Source organism: Carassius gibelio, chromosome B7 (genome assembly GCF_023724105.1).
Source record: "Carassius gibelio isolate Cgi1373 ecotype wild population from Czech Republic chromosome B7, carGib1.2-hapl.c, whole genome shotgun sequence".
Classification (NCBI taxonomy): Eukaryota; Metazoa; Chordata; class Actinopteri; order Cypriniformes; family Cyprinidae; genus Carassius; species Carassius gibelio.
The window spans coordinates 7,761,305-7,785,470 of NC_068402.1; the positions used below are offsets into that span (position 1 = coordinate 7,761,305).

The window sequence follows — 24,166 nt, forward strand, 5'->3', positions numbered from 1 at the left end:
TTTTCAAGGTCAGTGCTAATTTACTGCTGATTGCATCTCAGATTACAAATCCAAATCATTCCTCGAATAACAACCACAGTAGCTCTACCAACAGTTAAGACTTAGTTCATCAGTAAGTCTGGCTTCCATCAAAATATGTGAGGAGAGGAGCATGAGAAAAACACAACCACGTCACACCTGCTCCTTTAGGTTACCATGATTAACACCATTCTGATTACATTCATAGCTAGACATGAAGTTTTGACCTCACGGGTCTGAAAATGACACCTTCTTGGGGCTCCTGTAGTGATGAAGCAGATGATGGTGGTGGATCAGATCAGTGACTGGAGTTCCCACAAACAGAAGTGTCATAATTGACTCCTGCATCAACAGAGACATACATATACATAGATATCAACATAATATGTTGCAACGTTATCCAAAAGTTCTCAGCGATGTGCAAAAATGGATATGATCACAAATGATGTATTAGTTTCATTTTAAATGTCAGTTTTAATTAAGGAGGCTGTGTAATTTCCTGATCAAAGGTGTGAGGTCACACCTCGGAAATGTTTATGGTGTTAGTTCAGAAAGTTCTCAGGGACTTCATCAGAAAAACACTAGTCCTGACAGACATGCTGCTTTTTAGCACTATTTGAACTCGCATGTGACTGTGGATTGCATATACGAGATTGTAAAACCAGAATAAGAGGGTTCCTAACAAAACTTTGAGGAATATTTCATCTGAGAATAAATATTTGATGACAATTAAGTCACCCTCTGGCCATGCAAGATGTAGAGAAGTTTGATTCTTCATCAGAAGAGATTTGGAGAAATTTAGCATTACATCAGATGCTCACCAATGGATCATGTGCAGTGAATGGGTGCCGTCAGAATAAGAGCTGATAAAAACATTACAGTAATTTACGAGTAATCCCTACTACTCCCTTCCATCTTGTGAAGTGGAAAGAAACAAATTACAAAGTTTGTAAGAAACTAATTCATCATAAAGATGTTTTAACTTCCAGTTCTTTATCCGTAATACTGCTTTCTCCAATGAAAAAAGTAATTGTATCTGAATCAGGAGAGAAATATACACAAACCAAGTACTGTTTACAAGCAAAAACAGTCCAAAATAGTAAAAAAAAAAATGTTGGTGTGCTTTGATGTGAGAGGGCAACAGGGCATGGACTTTTTCACTGAACAAAGCATTATTATAGATTATGGCCTATGGATGGATATGGAAATGGATGAGGACTATTTTGGGTTTAATTATTGTAAAATGCCTAAATTATAGAGTTAATGTGATGTTTTCATCAGCTTAGACTCATTTTGAAGGCATTCACTGCAGAGGATCCACTGGTGAGCAAGTGATGTAATGTTCAATTTCTCCAAATCTGTCCCAGTGAAGATCTCGTTTTCAGGAAATCTAATTTCCTTTAGGTGAGCTAAACCTTTAATTTGGGGGATTTCCTCTAACTTTGTTTAACACCCAAGTGATTATGAGCCGATTAACACGTGATTGTTACACATTCACACATTTTAATTGTGTATTTGCCTTCCAAGATGAAAGAGCTGAATGTGTGTATTTGACATTGGGATTTGCACATCAAATATCCCTCACAAGCTGGCAAAATAAACTTTGTGAGCTAATTCCACAATTTACTGTAATTCACATACAACTGTTCTATGCATTTAAAATGCAACTCGCTCACATTAGGACATGAGTATTGTGAGGGGGGGGGGGTCTCAACAACTAGGTTTGAGGCTAGACTTTGTGGCGTGAACAGGCTTTTCACAGTCAGATGAACTTCATTAGCAGCAATAGGCTTCACTTGTCACAGACTGAATACACATCACATCTGAAGGATCATGCTTGGATGGAATACACTTTACAAAATAAACAATATCTGTGAGCAGAGGTCAAAGGAGTTTCCTTTCTAGTTATTGTTTTAGTTCAAATCAACCAGGAAATGTCACATTTGCTTGGTTATTAAGATGCACCTCTGTGCCAGCTTTAATGTTACTCAATACAAGATAATCAGAACATAACAGACAATCTAGTGGCAATGCATTGAGCACAGGCCAACATGGAAACAGCTAATGAGGGTCAAATATCTTCCAACAAGCGGTAAACATCCATTAGGAATAGTTATAAAACTAGAGACGAACAAAAAACCAAATCTAATTTTGATTCGTTAAATGCATTGCTAAGAACTTCATTTAGACAACTTTAAAGGTGATTTTCTCAATATTTAGATTGTTTTGCACCCTCAGATTCCAGATTTTCAAATATTGTCCGATTCTAACAAACCATACATCAATGCAAAGCTTATTTATTCTTATAAATCTCAGTGTCAGAACATTGACCCTTATGACTGGTTTTGTGGTCTAGGGTCACATATATCATTCAAGCTGATGAAGAGGTCAGTGTCTGACATTTTTCTTGACAGCTATATAAAAAAGATCAACAACTGTGTCAGATTGGTTTGGTAATATTACCCACAGTCAACCAGAAATACTTTTGATAATATTTGTCTGTGATTAACGTTATTTGGTAATAATTTTTCCGCTTGCAAGAAGGCCTAAACTTGATGTAAAATGTTTGTTTATTAATATGCAGATCATACCGAACTTGGGCTATGCTTTCACTCATGTAAATAGGCCTGTGTTTGATATTATTTGTTCATATTGTAAATGTTGAAACTTTTGATAGCATTTGCCACATCACAGTTACTGACTGACATGGTCACAAAGTTACGCTGCGGCAGTGACTATAACTATGCTACATGTAAAACAAACTTCAAACCTGTTAACATGTCACCCGGCTCCTCGGTGAGACGCCTACGTTTATTTCACTATATTACAATTAAATCCTAATCTAATCTTGACAAACTATATATCATTTGAAATGTCTAACTAAGACTCCTAAATAGAAATGTACATTTTTTTTATGAAGGAAAAGTAATAGATTAATTTATGGCAAGAGTGCACCCCAAAAACCTACATCATAACAGGAGTTCTTACTTTGGTCAAAAAAAAAAAAAAAAAAAACTTCTTTGTTGCCTTTTTCTCTATCACACTTTAGAAATCATTAGAAATGATATATCACTTGAAAACTTAAAATCTCATCTTAAATTCATCCTTTGAAACCCATTTTAAATTCAAACATTGCATTACCATGAAAATGGTACATCAAAATCATGTTACAAAATGTTTTCAGTCATGAATTATAAAAATTTAGGTTTGGATCATATACTTTCAGGTCTATGTTCAAAAATGTGAGTTACAGTTAACATGTTAAACCATGTCTTTTGTTGTAAACAGCCAGTTTCAAGAGATAAGAACGATGTGTGTTTATTTTTACTTCTTAGTACATAGGCGCTAAGAGGTTATTTTAGTCGGACGTTACTGCCATCTGGTGGCAGGTTGGACTTTTTAACTGACGCGATCCTGAATCCGGAAATAGTTGAGGTGCATTGTGGGACATGTAGTTCCCACATTTAGGTGGTAGAAAGTTAGCAACCCAAACCACAAGTGATTTACAGCGACAAAATATTATTTTGTCATGTTGTAGCTGAGCATACCTGACTGACATCTACAAATGTAACTGACCTGTACATTAATTTAAATTTTGTGCCAATTAACAATGGCCAGTTTATGATAAAGCTGTAGTTCAACACTGTTAGTGAAGTTGTCAGATGACCAATAGAGGGACGCAAAACGTATCGTTTTCCTTGCTGGAAAGGACTGGATACACACCACACATATGCCTTGTCCAAATACCGACACTTGCGGTCTTTGCACTTGATCATTTGACTGCTTAAATGACATATTTCCTGTATTTGGCCCAAGTCAAGTGTTCAAGTGAGGATGAAGACCACAAGTGTGTGTACAACTTTTCATTACCTGATAGGACATGTGTTGCAAAATATATTATATATTTTTTATTGTAGTCAACATGACTGAAACACCAGTGTATAGAGAACAAGAAAAAGAACAGGAAAAGATAAACTATTATTAATAATGCACGTTTTATTATAAATACGTATCAAATATAGTTTTGTATTTACATAGGATGGACAAGGATAACACTTATATCTTAAATTATAAGAATAACAGGATTAACTTTGATTCACATTTATTGCTTTCACAAGCCAAACAACAATATCCATTTACTGTACACACTACAGTAGTAGGCACCAGTCTTGCATTGGGTGTTTGATTCAGCTCCAGTAAGCTTGAGGAACAAGATGATAGCCAAAGTTTCTGCCATAAACCTGAAACAGAGGATTAAATACATAATTGGTTAGAGTACAATTCCTTAAATGAAATTTGTTTGCTTGATTTGTTCATTTTCAAAAGTGCGAGCTCATAACAATATATATATTACATTATAACATGTATTTATTAATTTCCTGAAGGTTTTGGTTATTTAAAGTTTTGAAAAGTGAAATTAGTGACCAGATACACTAGCAATATCTAAAAATATGAACACATGCCAATGATCTTCAACCTGGTGTTTTGCGACACCTGGAGGATCAGTTGCGTTACTGCAAGGGTATTTACATACCTGGTATGTCTGTGATGTTTGAGCACACTGTTGTGACTGGAGGAAGCCGTCTACATGTGCAGAGAAGTTTTGCTCTGTTGAATGCTGCTGTGAGGAACCAGCACACTGATCCATGTTGACCTCATCACAGTGCTCTGCATGACCAGAGCAACCCTCATACTGTCCATCAAAGTCACTGTGACCATGTCCTTGCTCAACCCAATCTCCAGCCATATACTGAAAATAACCAACAATCTCTGGAGAACAGGAGCAGCTGCTGGAGTTCCTGTTCTTCCTGTGGTTCAGCTCCTCTTCACCGAGACCCAGCTGAGAAGACAGGAATGAGATGTAGCTTATGGTGAGCCGGAGCGTCTCGATCTTGGTCAGGGTTTGGCCTACGGGAGCCACGGATGGAGGCAGGTAGGTCCTGAGATGGTGGAGAGCTTTGGTCAGATCCCTCATCCTCAGCTTCTCCTTCTCACTGGCATTCTGTCGTTGCTCGCTTGGGTTCTTCAGCCTTAATCTGCGTTTATTCTTGACGACACCTGCAGGTTTGACTGGTTTTGAGCATGCAAGCTGCACCCGGTGGGATGGGGCGATGCCCCGGTACATGGAGGGATCCGGTGAGACAGTGTCTGGAGAGGAAACGCTGTAAAACTCGGACTCTGAGCTTGAACAGCTCCACTGGTTCTGCTGGCTGTGGCTTAAGCTTTCCATATTGAATGAAGGCTGGACTGAGGGCTGGAGGTTTATATGTTGGACTCAGAGGTGCGAGGTGACACCTCTGCAGACCTACGGTAGCCATCTCTGTCTCTCAGACCCCAGGACCCGGCCTGGATCTGTCTGGGAAAGACTCGGAGAGGCCGCAGGAGCAGAGGTGTGAATTTTGACTCCTCTTCAAAACAACAAACTAGTGCAGCTTTACTCTCCCAGAAAGCTCATCTTGTGCAACTGACCAAACCATGATAAAAATGATTTTAATAGATCTAAGAAACTCATTCACAAAAAAAAACAGGATTTAAAAAAAGTTATTAAATAATTCAAAAGATATAAAAACAAAGGCTGTTCTGAACTTTCTAATCAGTGAAGAATCCTGAAAAAAAATGCATTATGGTTTCTACAAAACATTAAGCAACACAACTTTTTTAACTTTTATAGTAAGAAGTAATATCTCTTGAGCAGCAAATCAGCTTGCTGTTTCAGTAGCATTTTTATATCTTTTAGATTTAGGTTAAACTAGTAAGGTAAAACAGTTGAGCTTAATCTAAATTTGATGATTCCCACTCTCAGTAGAAGCAGCCTACAGCAAGTTATAGATAATATATGGTCCCAGTCCCCAGCCTAATAATTCATAACTGCTGCCTGCTGTCTGTATGGGGTTGTATTTCAAAGAGCTAAGCAGCATAATTGACCTTAATTGTGGTTAATGATGCTTAATAAACTCCATTAGCAGACTGCACTTGAGGTGTGACATTCACACAGACTGGTGACCAGTTTTGCAGTTTTGTGGTAGATATAGTCACTGTGGTCAGTGAAGTGGGTCTCATTCACAGATTCAAAGTGATAATTAGTACAGAATACAAAAATAAATAAATAAATAAAACGATTTGTAGCCTATCAGGCTGATAGATCAGTTTTGGCTATAGTTATAAATATAAGCTTTTTATTTTTATTTAGACTTACATATTTTTTTTTTATTGATTAAAATATTAAAATAAAATTTATTACATGTATAATGTAGCCTACAGACTATCACTAAAAAGTTAGGAGATGATAAAAATCCAAGGCTGCATTTATGTAATAAAAAATAATTGCTATGTGCTTTCTATATTATTCTGAGCGACTTGAGTCTTCACACTGGATTTTTCTGGAAAAAAAAATGCCTTTAAATTTCTGGAGAGTCTTGAACGCAACTTTGCACTTTGGAAAATTCGATCGCATTTTTAGAACGTGTGTTCTTAGCGATGACGTATGACGTATGATGTAAACGCAGAAAAAGAAAGTGTATATACAGACCCCCCCAAAATTAAAATAAAATCCTCGAAAGGAAAATAATAATACATCTCAATTAAAATAAAAGTTCACAGAGCTGCAGAAGTTTAAATAAGCCGCGAGCTTTGCAATGAACAGATGTGATGACGTCAACATAATCGCACCAGAAAATTAAATCAGTCCCACCAAACAACTTATCCATATCTAATAACTTTCAATCGTGTTATCATGTCAGCAGCACTGAGGTTTCCAAATAATAGAAACGAGCATTTGTTATCATAGCATAATAGTTTTTGACCAGTTTGTCCTTGCCCAGATGTAGCTAATGGAACCAGATAACTGTTCAAATCTTCCAGATCCACTTCTTGAGAATGGATCCTCTGACCCCAGTGTGCTGTGACCTCTCTGTGTTTCTGTGGTGTGAGAGTGAATGAGCAGCGTGCTAGATTTGGCACCTCAGTACTGCAGTAGAATGAGTGAAGCTGCCATCTGTGTGTGTCTTTCCACACTTCTGCAAGCTTCTATCAAACTCCCACAGAACCACAAGTCAAATGTCTGCTCCTCATGCTTGTTTTTGCAGTGGGAGCATGCATGATAATACATTTTTACATTTGGAAATATCAGTTTTGACTTTAGTTATTGTACTTTTACTGGGTAAAAATATTTTTTTACTGTGTTCTGGCAAGACCTAGCAAAATTGAGCTTTTCACAACCTTGGTTTGAAACATGACAACCATTTTATCAGTGTAGATTTATTAAGTAGAGAATAAAACTATCAGTGCACATCCAAATTGCCTGTTTGACATCACTGAAAAATAATGCTAATGATGGTTTTCTGAATGAATAACTAGAGGAACTTAAGAATATAAGAAATATAAAAAAGCATATTTAGCTTTTACAAGAATGCACAGTAACTAATAATCAAGCAAATCTGGTTAAATAATTATCTGGATTTTGTTTCACACCTTTGCATGAGTAAATGAGCATCACAAGAGGTGTGACTGATTCACACCTGAGCCCTGGCTTTGTTTTTACAAGTGCCTTTCCATGCTCACAGAAAATCATGGGAACTTAAAATAAAGACCTAAACACTGGCTTCTCATTTTCTTTCCCATTTTTAACATACTGGGCTGAGAAAGAACATCAGTCACTGAAAAACAGAAGTAAAATTAGGTTTTATATTTTATTTTCTCAACATCAAAAACCAGAAAAACAATTAGATTTTTTCATCTTTTTTACATTTGTAACAAATACAAAAAGATTTGACATAAAGCTATACAGATTTGCTATGGAGGCCCTTTTACAGCATTTAATCATTGCTGACCTATTAAAATAAAATCTATCTGAATAAACTTTTCTGTGGACAAAAGTGAACTTTTAAGACTACTATTTTTTGAGCCATTCTTTCATAATAACTGTTCACATTTGTTTAAAAATCTACAAATTTTCTCAAAGGAAATGAGCGTACTTCACATAAGTCAAATGTAAAAATATCTAGCCTCACACAAACTTTTCAAAATTTTCCAATTAAAAGGCATGACAAACAGTAATTGAAAAGATGAGAATCAAAGAACATTAGAGTTAAAACACAGTGAAAATATAATTATCTAATGTGAAATAAGCATATACCACAGCATTAGCAAATACAACACAAGAAAAACTAGCGGATTACCAAAAGCTGGTGAGCAGATGAAGTTGGTGTAAAGATTTTTGCACCAGAAAAACTAAAATAACTAAATTTTTTACATATTAAATACAAGTAAAATGCAGAGATCTCATTTAAAGGTTGAACTTACAGTTAAAAAGTTATTATTTGTTTCAATATAAAAAAGTGAATTCCATGATGACGCTCAGATCTAATTCGTTTGTATAAATGTTGCAAATATATTTCCAAACCTTACTCAAAATATAGCCCCTGTGAACACTTTAAACAAATATGTGACCCTGGACCACAAAACCAGTCATAAGGGTCAATTTTGGAAATTGAGATTTATCACCTGACAGCTAATAAAAAAATAAAAATAAAAAACGCTTTGCATTGATGTATGGTTTACTGGGATCGGACAATATTTGACAGAGATACAACTATTTGAAAATCTGGAATCTGAGGAAGCAAAAAAAAAATTTTTTTAATTTGTCCAAATGAAGTTCTTAGCAATGCATATTACTCATCAAAAATTACGTTTTTATATATTTACAGAAGTAAATTTACAAAATATCTTAATGGAACATGATCTTTACTTAATATCCTAATGATTTTTGGCATAAAAGAAAAATCTATAATTTTGACCCATATACCCATGCTATTAATGACTAGTTTTGTGCTCCAGGGTCACATATCTGCGCTATGACTTGTAATACTACAGTACAGTGGTTCTAGTATGACACCATATCAGCTTTACATCATTCAGCCCTTTTGCAGTCCAGCACGCGGTCATCCAGTGTCCTGCTGGACCAAACACAGAGGCCTTGAGGAGTTTGGCTTTTTTCACTGAAGAATGACCTCTCGTGTCTCAGGTAACTTAAACGCTAGCAGTCCTCCGCACACTAGCGAAGAGAAGGACAGGATGATGGGGATGATCTTAGTGATGCCGATCACCTTGCCGAAGATGAACGTGCTGATGATAGCTCCCAGTTTACATGTGCCATTCAGCACACCGAAAGCTGTGGCTCTGAGGACGCAAACGATGGATGAGTGAGCACAGTGTGGAACGTTTCGAATGGGAGTGTAGTTTAACAAGTCAATGCCATTTTAATAAAGTTTTCAAAGGCTGTTTTTAAAGGCATCTACCTTGTATGAATTTTATTATGTATCGGAGATGTCTAATGGATCTTTTGTACCTTTTTGAGGTTGGATAGAGCTCTACTGTGACGACTTCAATGCCGTTCCAAGCTGCAGCACCGGCTGCGAAGAACAGGCACTGGAAGAAGACGACAGCCCACTGACTGAAGCACAGGAGCAGGAAGAACGTGCAACCAGCGGCGGCTAACATGGATCCCCCTGCAAACACACACACAATTCATTTGGATACTATAAACACATTGAAAGGTATCGACAAAGCCATAACAGTTTTGTGTGACCACTCACCTATAATTTTTAATCGTCCTATTTTATCCATTAACAGACCTGCTACGATGTTGCCCGGTATTACCGACAAACTCCCCAGGAAGCAGACTAGATAGATCAGGATGTCATTTTCCTCTTGGAAGTTTAGATGGCAGCCAATTTTGGGGTGCAGAAACGTTGTATTTTCCAGCTTACAGTTAATGAACTTGGAATCTTCCCACAGGTCTGCGAGAAACGCGTCGGTTAATGAAAGGAAACCCCAAATAATCATTCAGAAATCGAACGGGCTGAAGCTTAATGTATAATAGATGCACAAAAGATGTATGGATTGAGTACCAGTATTGTAGAACACCGTGTCTTTAAGAGTGCAGTTCTCAAAGAAGGTGTCCGTTGATCTGATGTCCTCAAAATAACAGTTCTCAAAGAGTGATTCCTCAAACTTCACGTTTCTTATTTCTATGTCGATAAACCTGCATGCAAAGTTTGCAAAGTAATTTACCTGCAATAGTGCTTTATTCTATAAAACATCATTGATATCAAGACAGAGAGATATGTGTGATGCTGTAAATGAATAAATAAATGTACCTGTCATAGATGTACTCGCCCTCCTTGTGGACCTGATTTTGCAGAGTGAAGTTGAAATGAAAGTGTTCCACTTTCTCACGATGAAAGGTCTTGACGTTGGACTCGTACTCTTCAAACTGGAGGTACTTGATCTGGTCAGGAAACCACGCTCCCAGGCCAAAATAGCTGTGTGGTGGAAGATGAATTAATGCTGTAGGTTGATTACTGTTAAAGGAGTCCCTTTGCTCTGTTTAAAACCTACAGAGAGATCATCATTTACATGCTGGCAACTAAAGAAATCTTATACCAGCAATTTTAAAAAGACAATCACAATGGACCATTTTCACAAGACTGTGATGACGTGTTTAATGGTCATCAGTATTGTAAATCTTCAAAGGCTTTTCTTATATTTAGAATGTTTTTTTTATGTATGTATATTTATAACACTATACTTTGTAACATATCACCTTTGCATCAAATTACAAAAACAATTGTTAATGCTATTGTGAGGTTGTTTTTAATGCAGTGTCTATAAGAGGGACAGAAAATTGGACTTCGTTCTCTCTTTTGACTGCCGTTATCTACCGTCTCTCTCAAAAGTCAGGAAAACACTATCATGGAGTTTTTCTTTTGCTATTTGAGGAAATTGGAATGCTACCTATATCTATATCTATATCTATATAGATGTTTGTGGTACTCTCCCATTCAGTGCTCTTGAAATTAACCCAACCATGATGACTTCCACTGCTGAGATGCATAGTGCAGTCCAAAAATTATATAAAAATAAATAAAACCGTCCAAGATTTCTGTTTCAAATAAATGCTCTTCTTTTAACTTTATTCTACAAATAATTCTTAACCCCTTCATAAATAAATATTTTACAGTAATACAGATTTTGACTATTTTTGATCAAACAAAATGAGCTATGGTGAGCATAAAAAACCTTCAATAACATATAAAATCTTACTGACCCCAAATGTTTAAACTGTAGTGTTATTAAGTGTAGTGTTATTAAATAATGTAGTTTATATAAATATTAAAACTTATTTTATTAACATTGCATTTGTATATCTATGTATTTATATATTTATATATGTATTTGTACATTTATGTTTTTTTATTTGAACTATTCTGAACTATTATTTAACTACGTTTAAGTGCTTTCAAATGATTACTCGCGATTAATCCCATCCAAAATAAAAGTTTTTATTTACATAATATATATGTGTGTCCTGCGTATATTTATTATGTATATATAAATACACACACATGCATGTATATATTTAAGAAAAATATGTTATTTTTAAATATAAAAATATATTCATATATGATATTGTTCATATAAATATATACACATTCAAATGTGTTCATGTCAAATTAATTTTGATAAATAAGTCGCACCTGACTATAAATCGCAGGACCAGTCAAACTATGAAAAAAGTGTGATCCGGAAAATACAGTAATCGCGATTAATTGTTTGACAGCACTATTTTAAACATTCTGATATGTACTATGTAGAACATTTCAAAACAATGATTTATGAGATTCTCTGACTATTAGGATAGTAGATAGCGTGAAGCTCACTATATCTGCTACGAAGCTGCTCTATCGAGAGCTGCTTACCTGAAGGCCATTGTGAACCACACAATGGCAATGAACAACCCATGGAGTCTGAGATCTGGTGCGGCGAGTGACAGCATGTTCTTTATGACCTTTGGAGAACAAGGGAAACAAACACTGCATTTGCTTTAGCAAAATGAACATCTAATATTTTTATTGCATGCTTCAATGCTTTTATTATCTGCCAAAAGACTATCATCTGACAAAAACTGTAATTCTGAACCCAAAGAAAAGTAACGGTTGACCTCTCCTCAACAAGCCTCACATTTTAGCAATCATTCAGGTCTTTAGCTCAAATGGTGCTTACCTGTTTAACCAGGGTCATATGTCGGACCATGAATCTTTGGAAGGTAGTGCCAGTTTCACTCTGAATCTCTATGAACTCGTCATCCTGTGCATGAGGCATTTTGATCTGTGAAAACTGAAAGAGAGGGATTTATTTAATAGATTAGGCCATGTAAACTGAGCTACATAACAGGATTGATCAGGTGTCACCGATTCACTAAGTTCATCACAGAGACAGATATGAGCTGCTTTGCTGTTATTTAGTTTAAAATGGACATCTTTACTTGAAACACTCTCTCTGGCTCTCCTTTCGCTCTCCAGTTGGTGTCATGGACCTGCTTCAGGATCATCCAGGCCTCGTCGTGTCTTGCAGTCTGAAATTCACAACAACAACAACAAAAAGATTGAATTTTGTGTAGCACAGGGATTTTTAGCAGGGTATGCAACCATTATAATACATTATAATACATTTTATACAAATAGAATATACTTTATGCCTTCAAAATATGCCAATTTGACAATAGGTACACTCTTAAAAATAAAGACTTCAAAAAGGTGTTTTTGCAAACAAGAACCATTTTTGGTTCCCCAAAGATTCTTTCAGTGAACAGTGCTTGAACCATTTTGAAGAACATTCAAATCCATGGATGTCCAAGGCTCTTCATTGGATTATCAATGTCAATAAAGATACTTTATTGTGTACAGTACATCATTTTATAACACTCAAAGTAGTGTATGGCAATACAACAGCTAATAAAATTTACTTTAATATCTAACTATCTAATATTATATTTGCTCATTTATTTTATTAGACACTAATGGTGATGTGATCTTGAAATTGTTTTGTCTGTGCACTTTTTTATTATGCACTGCACTTTTGTATTATCATGGCATCTGAATAAAGATTTTCATAAAGGACACTGTGCACAGTGTGTTTTACTCAGAATTATTAATTTGTCATGATGTTAATGTGTCACTCTATCAATGGATATCATCAACTAAAATACCTTTTATTACTTTTTTTATTATAAAATTTTGGATTTTGAGAGGAAGATGAAAAAAAAAATGTTTGGATCTTAAGGGGAAACAATCCAAAAAATATCTAAATCAAAATAAACTGATGTCAAATAGGATACAATCCTGTGTGCCCTACTAGGAAAGCTTGCACTATCATATTACCTCCAGGAGGAAACGGGGACTTTCTGGCATGAACACCAGCCCAGCGAGAGCAGCCACAGAGGGAAGGAAACAAACCAGCACAAACACCCTCCAGCTGTGGAACTGGAACTCTGTCCCCATACTGAAACCCCAGCCTGTGACAAAAAACAACCCAAACCCTCAGAAACCTCAAAAGAAACATGACAAGTGGTTTCGGAAAGGTCCAACTACATCCAGACAGATTATAATAATATTTTGGATTTAAACACAATTTCTTTCTGCTACAAGGTCATTTAAATAGAATATAACCAGTTCTTTGCTCACTGCAATTCTTGTTTCAAGTGTGCTTTTACTTAAATGCCATTATTATTAGCAAGGAATTATGATTCATGATGAATGACCATAATGTGGGATGATTCCCCATGCGGTGAAGGAAGCGTACAGTCCTCCGAGCATCCAGAACAAACACAGCCAGCTGAGATGTTCTCCTCTCTTATCCATCTGCAGGAACTCAGCGTAGTACGTGTACACAATAGGGATTGAGCCACCGATCCTGCAGGAGATCATCAGAGACTGTGTCATGATCTCATTTCATTTTACCATAAAGCTAAGAGATTTCCTTATTGCTGAAATATATGGTACAGGAGTCTGCACAAACAACACTGAAAAAATAAACTAAATAGTATCAGTGACTGCAAAGTGTATATGCATGAATCTTTTCCTGCTGCTTTCAGAGAGACTCACCCAATTCCTGAGCAGAGTCTGAAGAAGATGAAGAAGCCGTAGCTCTGTGCGAAACAGGACAGGAAGGAGAAGATGCAGTTGATGGCCAGTGCATAGAGTAAACACTGTCGCCTGCCCAGTTTATCAGCCAGACCGCCCCACAGGACAGCGCCGATCATCATCCCCACGTACACTATTAAACCTGAGCACACAGAGCCACACAGTCAGCTACTGAAGAACAAGAACACAAAAATCATTACATTCATACTTCTGCAATATCTGAAACCAAACATCGAAAACAACAGTTTCCTTTTTTTTTTTTTCAATTCTGTCTCACAGAAGACAGAAAGTGATATTTATTTGGAATGATATGAGGATGAATAGGTGATGACTGAATTTCAATTTTGTGTGAAATATCACTTCTTGAGGTAGGCTATTGTATTTACTAGTTTGGACAAATCTGTGCTCTTCATCACAATGAATATATAAAGTGCTCCTATTATGGATTTTTGGAAATGACCTTTCATGCAGTGTGTAACACAGCTCTAAGTGAATGAAAAACATCCTGTAAAGTTTTAAATCTGAAAGTCCACCGTGTATAAAGTTATTTGTCTCTCAAAAGAAAGAGTCGAGTCTGAATAATTGAGAGTCATTTTTAAAACGAATCTCAAGCCGGTTCATGTTGACATCAGCATGAAACATTAGGATATTGCCCGCCCATTTGTTGGTCTGAATGAAAATGCAAATTCTTTCTTTGCCTCTAGATTCAGCTTTTGGAGCGGTAAAAATAGTGGTTTCCCCGGTAACGCTGTACACAAAGCAGCACTGCGCTCACAAACACTGCTTTATCAGGCCTTACAGGCATAATGAAATAAAAATGAGAACAATCAGACCAATCACAGAGGATTAGCGTTATGCAATGGAGGGATTTGAAAAAATTAATCGTTGAGTGAATCGTTTGGGAGTTGTTGAGCAAGTAAGGTAAAAATAAATGCATATTTTAAGACAGTGAAAGTGTTTTTTCGACCTTGCATGCGTGTCAACCTGTTGCTGGGGACTCCCAAAACTGAAATATGAACCTTTCATTAACCATTATGGGGCACTTCATAAAGAATCTGAATGTTACACACCCTGTCTCTAACTCTACTTGCCTTTATCAATGGTCTGCTACTCTCTCTCTCTCTTTCACACACATACACACACACACACACACGTACACACACACAGTCTCAAATGGCTAATTAGAGAATGGGATAAGTGATTATCAGGCACGTGGCAGGGATTGTGAACCTCCCTGTGGATTACACACAGTAGTAGACAGCAGACTACTTTCATCCCGGATTGAAACGTTTCCTGCTTCTCTCTTACTCTTACTATGGCACGTGATCAAAGAAACATTCTCATTTGTACAGTAGTGGAAGATATATTTCAGGGTGTACATGGGATCTGACATTTGCTCTATGAAAAATATAGTAAAAACAGTAATATTACAAAATATTATCACAATTAAAAATGACTGCTTTCTATTTTCCTGTGATGCAAAGCTGAATTGTAATCTAACATGCTGATTTAGTGCTTAAGAAATATTCCTTCCTATTATTAAATGTTCAAAATAGTTGTGCTGCATAATATTTTTTGGATTTCTTCGATGTATGGAAAGTAAAAATAACAAAGAAAAAAGACAGCATTTATTTGAAATTTCTATTCACTATTGGAATATATTTTCAGTTTTCTATTTTAATATTTTAAAATGTAATTTATTGCACTGATTATTACTCCAGTCTAATTCTTCAGTTGGGCTTTCCTACAAACAAATACTCATCAAACTGATATTGTCTGTTTAGAAATAAGGCTGACTCCTTTACTCACCCAGCATGCCCTTGTCAGCATTCGACAGGCACATGTCCTTCTCAGCACTGGGCAGGGCGAAACTCACTACGAAGCACTCCACCCCATCAGCCATCAGGGACAGACCCAGCACCGTGAAGAGGGTCCACTGGAAGCGGCCGTGACCGCAGTCTTCCATGATGGACTCGTATTGATCAGGCAACGTTTCCTCCTCCACCTCAGCTGCCATCCTGGTCTTCATGCGGGCCTCCCTCCGGGCGGCTCTCCGTGCCTCCTTGATCTCGTCCGGATGAGGGATGCCCTGGTACTCGCCCTCGTACATCTGATCCTCGTCATCATGCCCCTCGGTGACATCACTAGCAGCATCTTCTTCCTCCTGAGGAGGGTAGTCAGTCTGATAGGGGTAAGTGTACTCTCCTCCTCCATATGTGGGATATGTTTCTCCCTGCTGGTTTATATTGTTTTGGTAAGGGTCATCCATTTTGGATCGAATTTGTTCCAAAACAGCTAAATTAGCATAATCCACAGAAATCTCTGAGTCTTTGGAGATAGTTCCAAATCCAAAAAGGTCTTAAAATATTAATTGCACCTGATTTAAGTTAAGGCCAATGAGTTAGTTCCCTTTGGTTGGTTCTACACAAGGCCACATGCTGCACCTGAAAGAAAATGAACATTAGAAAGATAGGTTAATCAGTCTTACTAAGGAAAGATTATAGATTTAACTTTACGTGAGCGAAAACCTGGCTGTGAAACACAGATGTGCAGTCCATTCAGTGGGATGCTATAGAAAAAAAACAGACCTCTTTAAAAGCCCCCTAGTTACCCAGGCTAAGCCATTTGATCTGAACACACCAGAGATGAGACAGCCTGCTCACGACAATACAAAGTATTTCATATTTAACACTTACTTGTGTATTTGTAATATACTGATGAATGACTGGCATGACTGGAAACAAAATGTTGCAGCTTTTATGCTTTTTAGCTTTTATTCATGTGTGTCTGTTTAGCAATGAATAAAGATGCTGACAATATCAAAAAGTCTAAGTAATATAAAGACAGACTGCTTTTCTTGTGCCCTGACATGTGCTGTATTTTCTCCCGCTTTGCAAGTGAGAGCTGTGATTTAATCCATTTTAAAAACAGATTAATTTTATTTATTCCCAGAAGGCCAGATTAAATTCAGAGAGTGATGAACATGTCTCTTGATAAAATAATCAAATGTGTGTAGCATAATAGAATATAAGTCCTGGAGCAAAACCATTCATCCCTGTGCACACTGACAGTTGTCCCTTGCCCAAACATTAAAAACAGTAGAAAAGAGATTACTGAGAGAACACATTTACTTTCACTGAGTATCCCGTCTCGACCCGGTCATCATGATCTGGCGGCCCCAGATGGGAGTCACGTAACTTTAGACTTTTGTACTGTGACAAAATAAACTAAAATAAACCTAGCAAATGCATGCAGTTAGGTCTGTAGGAACTGTTATGTGATTAGATCACGACATTTATCCGTTTACAATGTTCTGCATACTGAACTGGTATACACATACATGTCCTTTCACATTATTAAAATGACTGTGAGTAGAAGACATGAAATTAAACAAAAAATTGTTTTTTATTGAATTATAAATAATAATCATGAAAATAAAGAAAACTCTTAGAATGAGAAGGTGTGTCCAAACTTTTGGTCTGTACTGTATATGTATATATATATCTATATAGATATAAATTCATTTGTGACATCCTCTCGGTCAGGTGATATATCCTTATATGGCTGAAAGTGCACATGGTGTGGGCGGGTCTTTAGTGATGTCACAGGGAGGAGACTGTAGTTAATAGAGGGCAAGTCTGAAGGGCAAGTTTGCTTAAGCATGTCACCTATAGCCTCATGGCAGTCACCTTTAACCCTGTAACAACATACTTCATTCAGATATATTTGGCATTTTAATTGTTTGTTGTCATTATCTGACATTGTTTATTAAAATCTTTGAAAGATTTTTTTTTTTTTTATTGGTGAACTGGAAAATTTTATATGATAAATTAGTTATATTATATTTTCTTATATATACAGTTTTTTGAATGCTTATTTGATGTACCTGCTACAGATTCAGCTGTGCGAGGTTCTTTGATTTTAAAGAAAAAAGTATTATTATATAATCGTATATCAGGCTGCAGTTTGCTTTGAAGCTAAATGTAAAAAAAAACACACTTAACATCTTTTAATAGCTATTTTCATTGGGGGACAAGACAGGACCAAAAATGTCAATGGCTAAAAGTCAATAAACAATCTGTTGTACACAATGACAGGCAACGTGTCATGAGCCTTTTCCATCAGCTTTATAGATCTGCAAAATACAAGCATGCAACACTTTCAAAGTATGATTCTAATCTCTGCTTATGGTTTCCATTGTTGTGATCCACACGGATGTAGTCAAATACTGTGATCTGTCATTCGCACGACTTCCAACATGTGAAGCATTCACATCACTTAATACAGGCATGATTTAAAAGTAATGGTTCTGAAAGTAATTTTATAGCCTTAAAGTTAAAATTAAATTAAATGAACTTACCAGAATTGGTATTCCTTTAAGTGTAATGGTATTTGATATGAATTTTAAAAATCCAAAGGAAAATCCTGGCAGGGTTTCAGAAGGCAAGCCCTACATGTCACCTTAACAGGAGGCTGTTGGGAGACCAGAGGATTATGGGTCGACCGGCTCATCCAGATGAACTCTCCCTACACTTGATGCTGCCCAAACAAATGGTAGAGTCCAGTTTGAAGAACACATGAAACCACACTAGTCCAAAGCGGATGCTATTGCATGTTTTGGGGAGCGGAATACTGTTAGAATCATGTATGTACATTAATGATTTTAGCGCACATGCTTATGATGCATTAATGCTAAATATCAGTTGAGAAGTTATTAAGTGAGAAAAAACATTTGACTAGATAAAACACAGATTGTTTTTAATTTTTTTTATTAACATACTGTATGATGTTCCTTCATGACATACAGAAGGATGCTGACATCACTTCCTTCTCAGGCTGACATCAGCGACAGAGTATGGCTTAACTAGAAGCTGAAGTAAAATGCCCATTTCCGGTGATGCTCAGAGCTAGTTTGTACATCATGGTCCGGGACAGTATATGGAGGGTAGATTTCTTGCACACAGTAAAGCTGCCTAATCCCACAGTCAGTAATTCTGCTGCAAAGAGGATTAGCACCAAACCAACAGAACCATTGGCTATTTTTAGATCATATTCCTTGTGCTTTCTCTGCTTGCTCCGCCTCTTTACTTTTCCCTCCCACCAGTTCATCTAAACTTCCTATGGGCAGTTGATCTACTGTAAGACCAGCTTCACTTCCACAAATCCATGGTTTAAAAACAGTTATTCTCAAACCTCGTCAAATGGCAGACCACATAATATGTCGTGTCGTGACCAATTAATCCGAAATTTTGCTAAAACTGCTGTTTGTTTTGTTTTCATGTCATTGGCTATAATCAAACTGCAATTTTTAGTTAAAGAACCTGCAGGAGCCAATTTAACTTACGTGTTAAAAGTTCCACTATTAATCGTATTATAATTTAATTACATTTTTGAATCACAGGTATTAAAATCAAAAGTTAAAGTTCCACAAAAACTGAAGCTCGTTTCTCCATCTCAATTTTTTTTTTTATGTATGTATGTATTTTGCTTTGGTGTCTTTATGTACTTCTTGTATTGATTCTTGATCCTTGTAGATTTTTTTCCCCTCACTGTTGTTATTTTTTACGTGAGCGTAATTATTTTTATTTATGTTGAATATTCTTATTATATATGGTTGATGTGCCTTGTCGTATTGTTCTCCGTCTTAAAATTTCCACTATTAAACCATATTATAACTCAATTTAAATTATTTAATTTTTTTAATCATAGGAATTTGAAATTGCATTATTAATCCACATTATCATTTTGTTTAAATTTGTTTATTTTTATTTTCCCTATTAATTTAATTTTTGAATTACATGTATTAAAATTTCTACTAAAATCTAAAACTGTTTTCATCTTAAAACATGTATTTTTATATTTGCAATAATAATTAAAAGTGTTAATCCACTATTATTCTGTATTATAATTTAATTAAAATGAATTTAATTAATCCTATTAATTCCTATTAATTTCATTTAATATTTAATTTAAATTTCATTTTTCTTTCATTTAATCTAGGAAAGCTTCAGGCCCAGACAGTGTTTCACTTGCCTGTCGTAAAATCTGTGCTGACCAACTTGCCCCCATCTTCACACAGATCATTGACAGATCACTGGAGCTGTGTGAAGTTCCCTGCTGCTTCAAACGCTCCACCATCATCCCAAAAAAGTCCAAAATCACTTGACATAATGACTACAGACCAGTTGCTGTCACATCTGTGATCATGAAGTCACTTGAGCGTCTGGTCCTGGCTTACCTGAAGGACATCACTGGACCCTTGCTGGATCCTCTTCAGTGCCTACTGAGCAAACAGGTCTGTGGATGACATGTCAACATGGGACTGCATTACATCCTGCAACACCTCGACAGACCTGGGAATTACGGGAATCATGCCTGACCTTCTCAGACAAACTGTCACAGCTTTCTGTGCCCACCTCCATCTGTCAGTGGATCACCAGCTTCCTGACAGACAGACAGCAGCTAGTGAGGCTGAGCAAACTCACATCCCTCAGGGTTGTGTTCCTCTACATCAATGACTGCACTTCAAAGAACCCCTCTGTCAAGCTCCTGAAGTTTGCAGATGACACTATAGTCATCGGCCTCATCAAGGACACAGGTGAGTCCTCTGCACAATCCTCTGACTTTGCTGCAGCCTGGAATTGAACTGTTGGTTTCGTCTGGTCAGAGGAGAACTGGCCCCCCCGATGGAGCTGGTTTCTCCCAAGGTTTTTTCTCCATCCTGTCACCGAAGGAGTTTTGGTTCCTTGCCGCTGTCGCCTCTGGCTTGCTTAGTTGGGGACACTTCATTACTACACTACTTTGTAATAAAGCTCTTCTGATTCTGAATAATGAACTAGGATCAGCTGCCTGTAAATGATAATGTAAGTAAGTAAGGGGAAATATCTTCCATTGAATCACTGTTTGTGTTGGTGTCATACTTGGTCAGTATTCCTCTGTCGATCTTGTTTTCCAATCAAAACCATGGAAGCTGATTGGCGCGTGACCTCGTTTCCAGTCACCTGACTGACAGACGTGTACGAGCCTCAAGTGATGAACCCAAGTAAAATACTTGATTTCTTTAGATAATGCTTGCTTAATGATAAATAATTACAGTTGTGTTAAGTTTGAGATTGAGATTAAACTGACTGACATTTTTATTTTGAAGGCGTATCTGTTCCTCGGAGACATTAAGCTTTTTAAAATTGACTTCATACGCATTATATGCTACAAAGTGAAAGAGAAAGTCGCCATCTAGTGTTTCTCTGCGGAAAGACAGGAAAGCAATGGAACGTTACCTTATTATTTATTAAATATTTTTCAGTTTACTACCTATCGTTTTAAATACTTATATTACAATATATTACACATATATATATATTTATATATTAAACAGCCCAACAGATTTTTTTTAACACTGATAATATTTCTTTAGTAGCAAATCAGTATATTAGAATGACACTGAAGACTGGAGTAATGATGCTGAAAATTCATTAAAATAAGTAACATTTAAAAAATATATTCAAATAATAAAATAAAAAATAGTTATTTTAAACTGTAAAATTTTTTCACAGTATTACTATTTTTACCTTTTTGAGCAAAGATGCCTTGGTTAGAATAAGAGACTTTCTTCTAAAACTAAAGATTTTACCAACCCCAAACATTTGAATGGTAATGTAACAATATAATAATGGAATGAAATAATGGAATAAATTAATTAACCAAAATAATGTACGCACCTTTAAAGAACATTTTCAAATGAGAGGAATATAACAAAATATTGATATTGACCAGAAAGAAATGACAATAACAACATGACAACAACAACGTGAAACAACATGACATGTTTTACACACAAAACAGACTCAGATCTATAAAACAATAATAATAATATTTCAATATTATTCAATATTAACTATCGTTAATTATATAAGTATTAGTGAGTGAAGGAAACAAAATGTCACTTTTTCCTAAAAAGGATACTCTACAACTTACATTAAACTTGTTTAGCTAAATCTTCACCAGTAGAAATATTTAAATGCATAATAAAGTGGAAAACACAACTAACAACCATGAAACTTCCCAACTCTGCATGAATCAACTCTGCCAGCCCACCCTGCCACCGCTACTTTCCTCCTCCAGCAAGTCCTTCAGTGTACAAAACAGCTTTTGTGACAGGACAAAGCTGGCAATGTACTTCATTGTGCCAAGCTTGTTTCCCATCTCTCTTCATTGCTGGCAGACTGGGAGCGATGGACTGCAGACGGGATATTGAAATTCACTTCACGTTTCCCCCTGCTCTGGCTATTGCAAATGCACTGAAGTGCAGTTCAGAGTGACACAGAGAGAAGAGTCTTTTCTTTCAGTGTTTCCTTATTTATCTAACAGCAGAACTCTGCTGGGGGGAGAGAAGGGTCGCCGGGTCTTTCTGAACACACATCGAGGATCATGGAGCTCATTATTCAGAGACCCCTGAACTTTTATTGACTATATGCACAGAAGCAATGCCATATAAATGCAAATAGTATGTTTTGGAAATGTTGTTTGTTTTTAAAGGGTTAATAGTGTCAGACGTAAGCACTTTTGACTGTTTCACATTAAACTTTTAATCTAGACTCTCATTGTTTTAGTGCAAGATATCTTGGATATGTTTTGATAAACATTTTTGGACCCTGGATATAATGACCCTTTTTTGGGGACACTGCTGATAGCTGTATATTTGAATGTGTGAAAATAAATTTATACTGTTTTTTTAAACATATTACTAAGTAATTTAAAAAAATAAAATAAATATAAAATAATTTAGCTTTTACATTGTCATTTTTCTAAAATATTTGTTTTTAATTAAAAGTTGCATTCAAAGTAAAAAAAATATAAAATAATTAAAAGTTCAAAAACTACATGAGATTCAGTTTTATTTTTCCACAGAAAAAAAGTCAAGATTTTTTTTTTAATAAGAAAAGCAGAAGGATATATAATATTACAAAAAAAATAATGTTTTGGTTACACATCGCAATTTGTCACAGAAATCTGAAATGTAAAAAAAAAGTCCCACATTAGGGCAATTCATCCTATATATATATATATATATATATATATATATATATATATATATATATATATATATATATATATATATATTTATGGGGGAGCTACAAACAAAAAACCCACATTAGGCCGTGCCCCACTTTAGAGCAATTCACCCTAATTAGAAAATGAATTAATGTATTGATTTCTGACTGGAAAGGATAATTAAATAATTACATTTAGAATTTAAATTTTATTTTAATAATATCTTAAGGGCACCCTTTAACTTCGACAGTAGTCTATTGATGAAATGCACCGAAATGCAGCCTATTTATTTATCGCCAGGAGGCGGAGCAGCAAACTAAAACACCTTCTGATGACAAATCCTATTAAAAACATTCAGCTGTTAACATCCTCAAACTAAAAAGTATATTGTGATTGCATAAGGCTAAATAATCAAAAACATGATACTAATTTACCAGTATTAGAAACCTAAGTTATTATCAAAATCGCTGCTGACGCACCGATGTCTCCTGATACCTGATACTTTTCTAATCGCTGATCGAAACGGGCCAATCACAGTCGATTGTGGTTACAAAATAAAGTATCTTGTGTGATAATTTCATAGAGATTACTAGAGCGGATTTTTGTTTGAATGTCAGGTGCTATTCCTTATAAATAATAAAAACAAATGATTATGCTTTTCAGTGTATAAACGTCTGTAGTAAGGAAAAAACGACCTAAGATTTCAATGCGTCTCGATGGTGGATTCGGTTGTCTGGGCCACCGCTTTTTTTTTTTTGGTCATTTGCGTTTGACTCCCACTGGTTGAAGTTCACAGGTTAATATGCTTCCTCAGAAAGTATCATGAAACGTGGATTTCATCGGACCTGTTTCCAGTTTATTTGCATCCTGATGCGTCCTAAAGACAAGATACGGAGGTAGACTTATTTATTTAGGAGGTAAGAGGTTTATTTCATGCATACTTGGAGAAATATAAAGGCTTTTGTTTAGTTATACTTTCTGGATTCATCCGACATGTATTATTATGGACGTGCTTTTAACAAGGCAAACATCAAAACAGGTTTTATATTTCCCCATGTTTATTGTCAGGCGGCTTATCAGTTTTTTTAATAAGGAAATTGAATTTGACTCAAAAG

The 24,166-nt window shown here is 36.0% G+C and overlaps 3 protein-coding genes across 7 annotated transcripts in view; 1 reads left to right on the forward strand and 2 right to left on the reverse strand.

Annotated features, from left to right (window-relative positions):
• Positions 1–4,013: 4,013 nt before the first annotated feature.
• On the reverse strand, positions 4,014–5,248 carry LOC127961842 (mesoderm posterior protein 2-like). The gene is made up of 2 exons (XM_052561112.1): positions 4,553–5,248; positions 4,014–4,259 (listed from the first exon to the last, which is right to left on the reverse strand). The coding sequence occupies exons 1-2, from the start codon at positions 5,246–5,248 to the stop codon at positions 4,206–4,208; spliced, it is 750 nt and encodes a 249-aa protein (XP_052417072.1). The 3' UTR covers positions 4,014–4,205.
• Positions 5,249–7,687: 2,439 nt separating this feature from the next.
• On the reverse strand, positions 7,688–18,516 carry LOC127961358 (synaptic vesicle glycoprotein 2B-like). Its single transcript, XM_052560441.1, has 13 exons — positions 18,361–18,516; positions 15,810–16,444; positions 13,962–14,142; positions 13,619–13,770; positions 13,239–13,372; positions 12,344–12,433; positions 12,082–12,195; positions 11,778–11,866; positions 10,176–10,340; positions 9,927–10,060; positions 9,612–9,815; positions 9,365–9,524; positions 7,688–9,195 (listed from the first exon to the last, which is right to left on the reverse strand). Exons 2-13 carry the CDS (start codon positions 16,267–16,269, stop codon positions 9,012–9,014), a joined length of 2,067 nt encoding a protein of 688 aa, XP_052416401.1. The 5' UTR covers positions 16,270–16,444; positions 18,361–18,516; the 3' UTR covers positions 7,688–9,011.
• A 5,259-nt stretch (positions 18,517–23,775) lies between these two features.
• LOC127961666 (A-kinase anchor protein 13) overlaps positions 23,776–24,166 on the forward strand; it is a 62,433-nt gene continuing 62,042 nt past the window's right edge. For 4 of the 5 annotated variants that reach the window (XM_052560880.1, XM_052560882.1, XM_052560884.1 and 1 more), the window contains exon 1: positions 23,791–23,968. The gene's annotated coding sequence lies outside the window, so the exon portion shown is untranslated. Of the gene's footprint in view, positions 23,969–24,166 lie in introns of all 5 variants that reach the window. The other variant, XM_052560885.1, reaches the window with a different exon arrangement.

Excerpts from the sequence above, each read along its gene's own strand:
- LOC127961842 (XM_052561112.1), bottom strand. The coding sequence starts at position 5,248 with ATGGAAAGCTTAAGCCACAGCCAGCAGAACCAGTGGAGCTGTTCAAGC. Across the intron at positions 4,260-4,552 it reads AAACATCACAGACATACCAG|GTTTATGGCAGAAACTTTGG; the intron begins GTATGTAAATAC and ends CCTCTGTTTCAG.
- LOC127961358 (XM_052560441.1), bottom strand. The coding sequence starts at position 16,269 with ATGGATGACCCTTACCAAAACAATATAAACCAGCAGGGAGAAACATAT. Across the intron at positions 14,143-15,809 it reads TGCTGACAAGGGCATGCTGG|GTTTAATAGTGTACGTGGGG; the intron begins GTGAGTAAAGGA and ends CTGTGTGCTCAG. Across the intron at positions 9,525-9,611 it reads AGGACGATTAAAAATTATAG|GGGGATCCATGTTAGCCGCC; the intron begins GTGAGTGGTCAC and ends GTGTGTTTGCAG.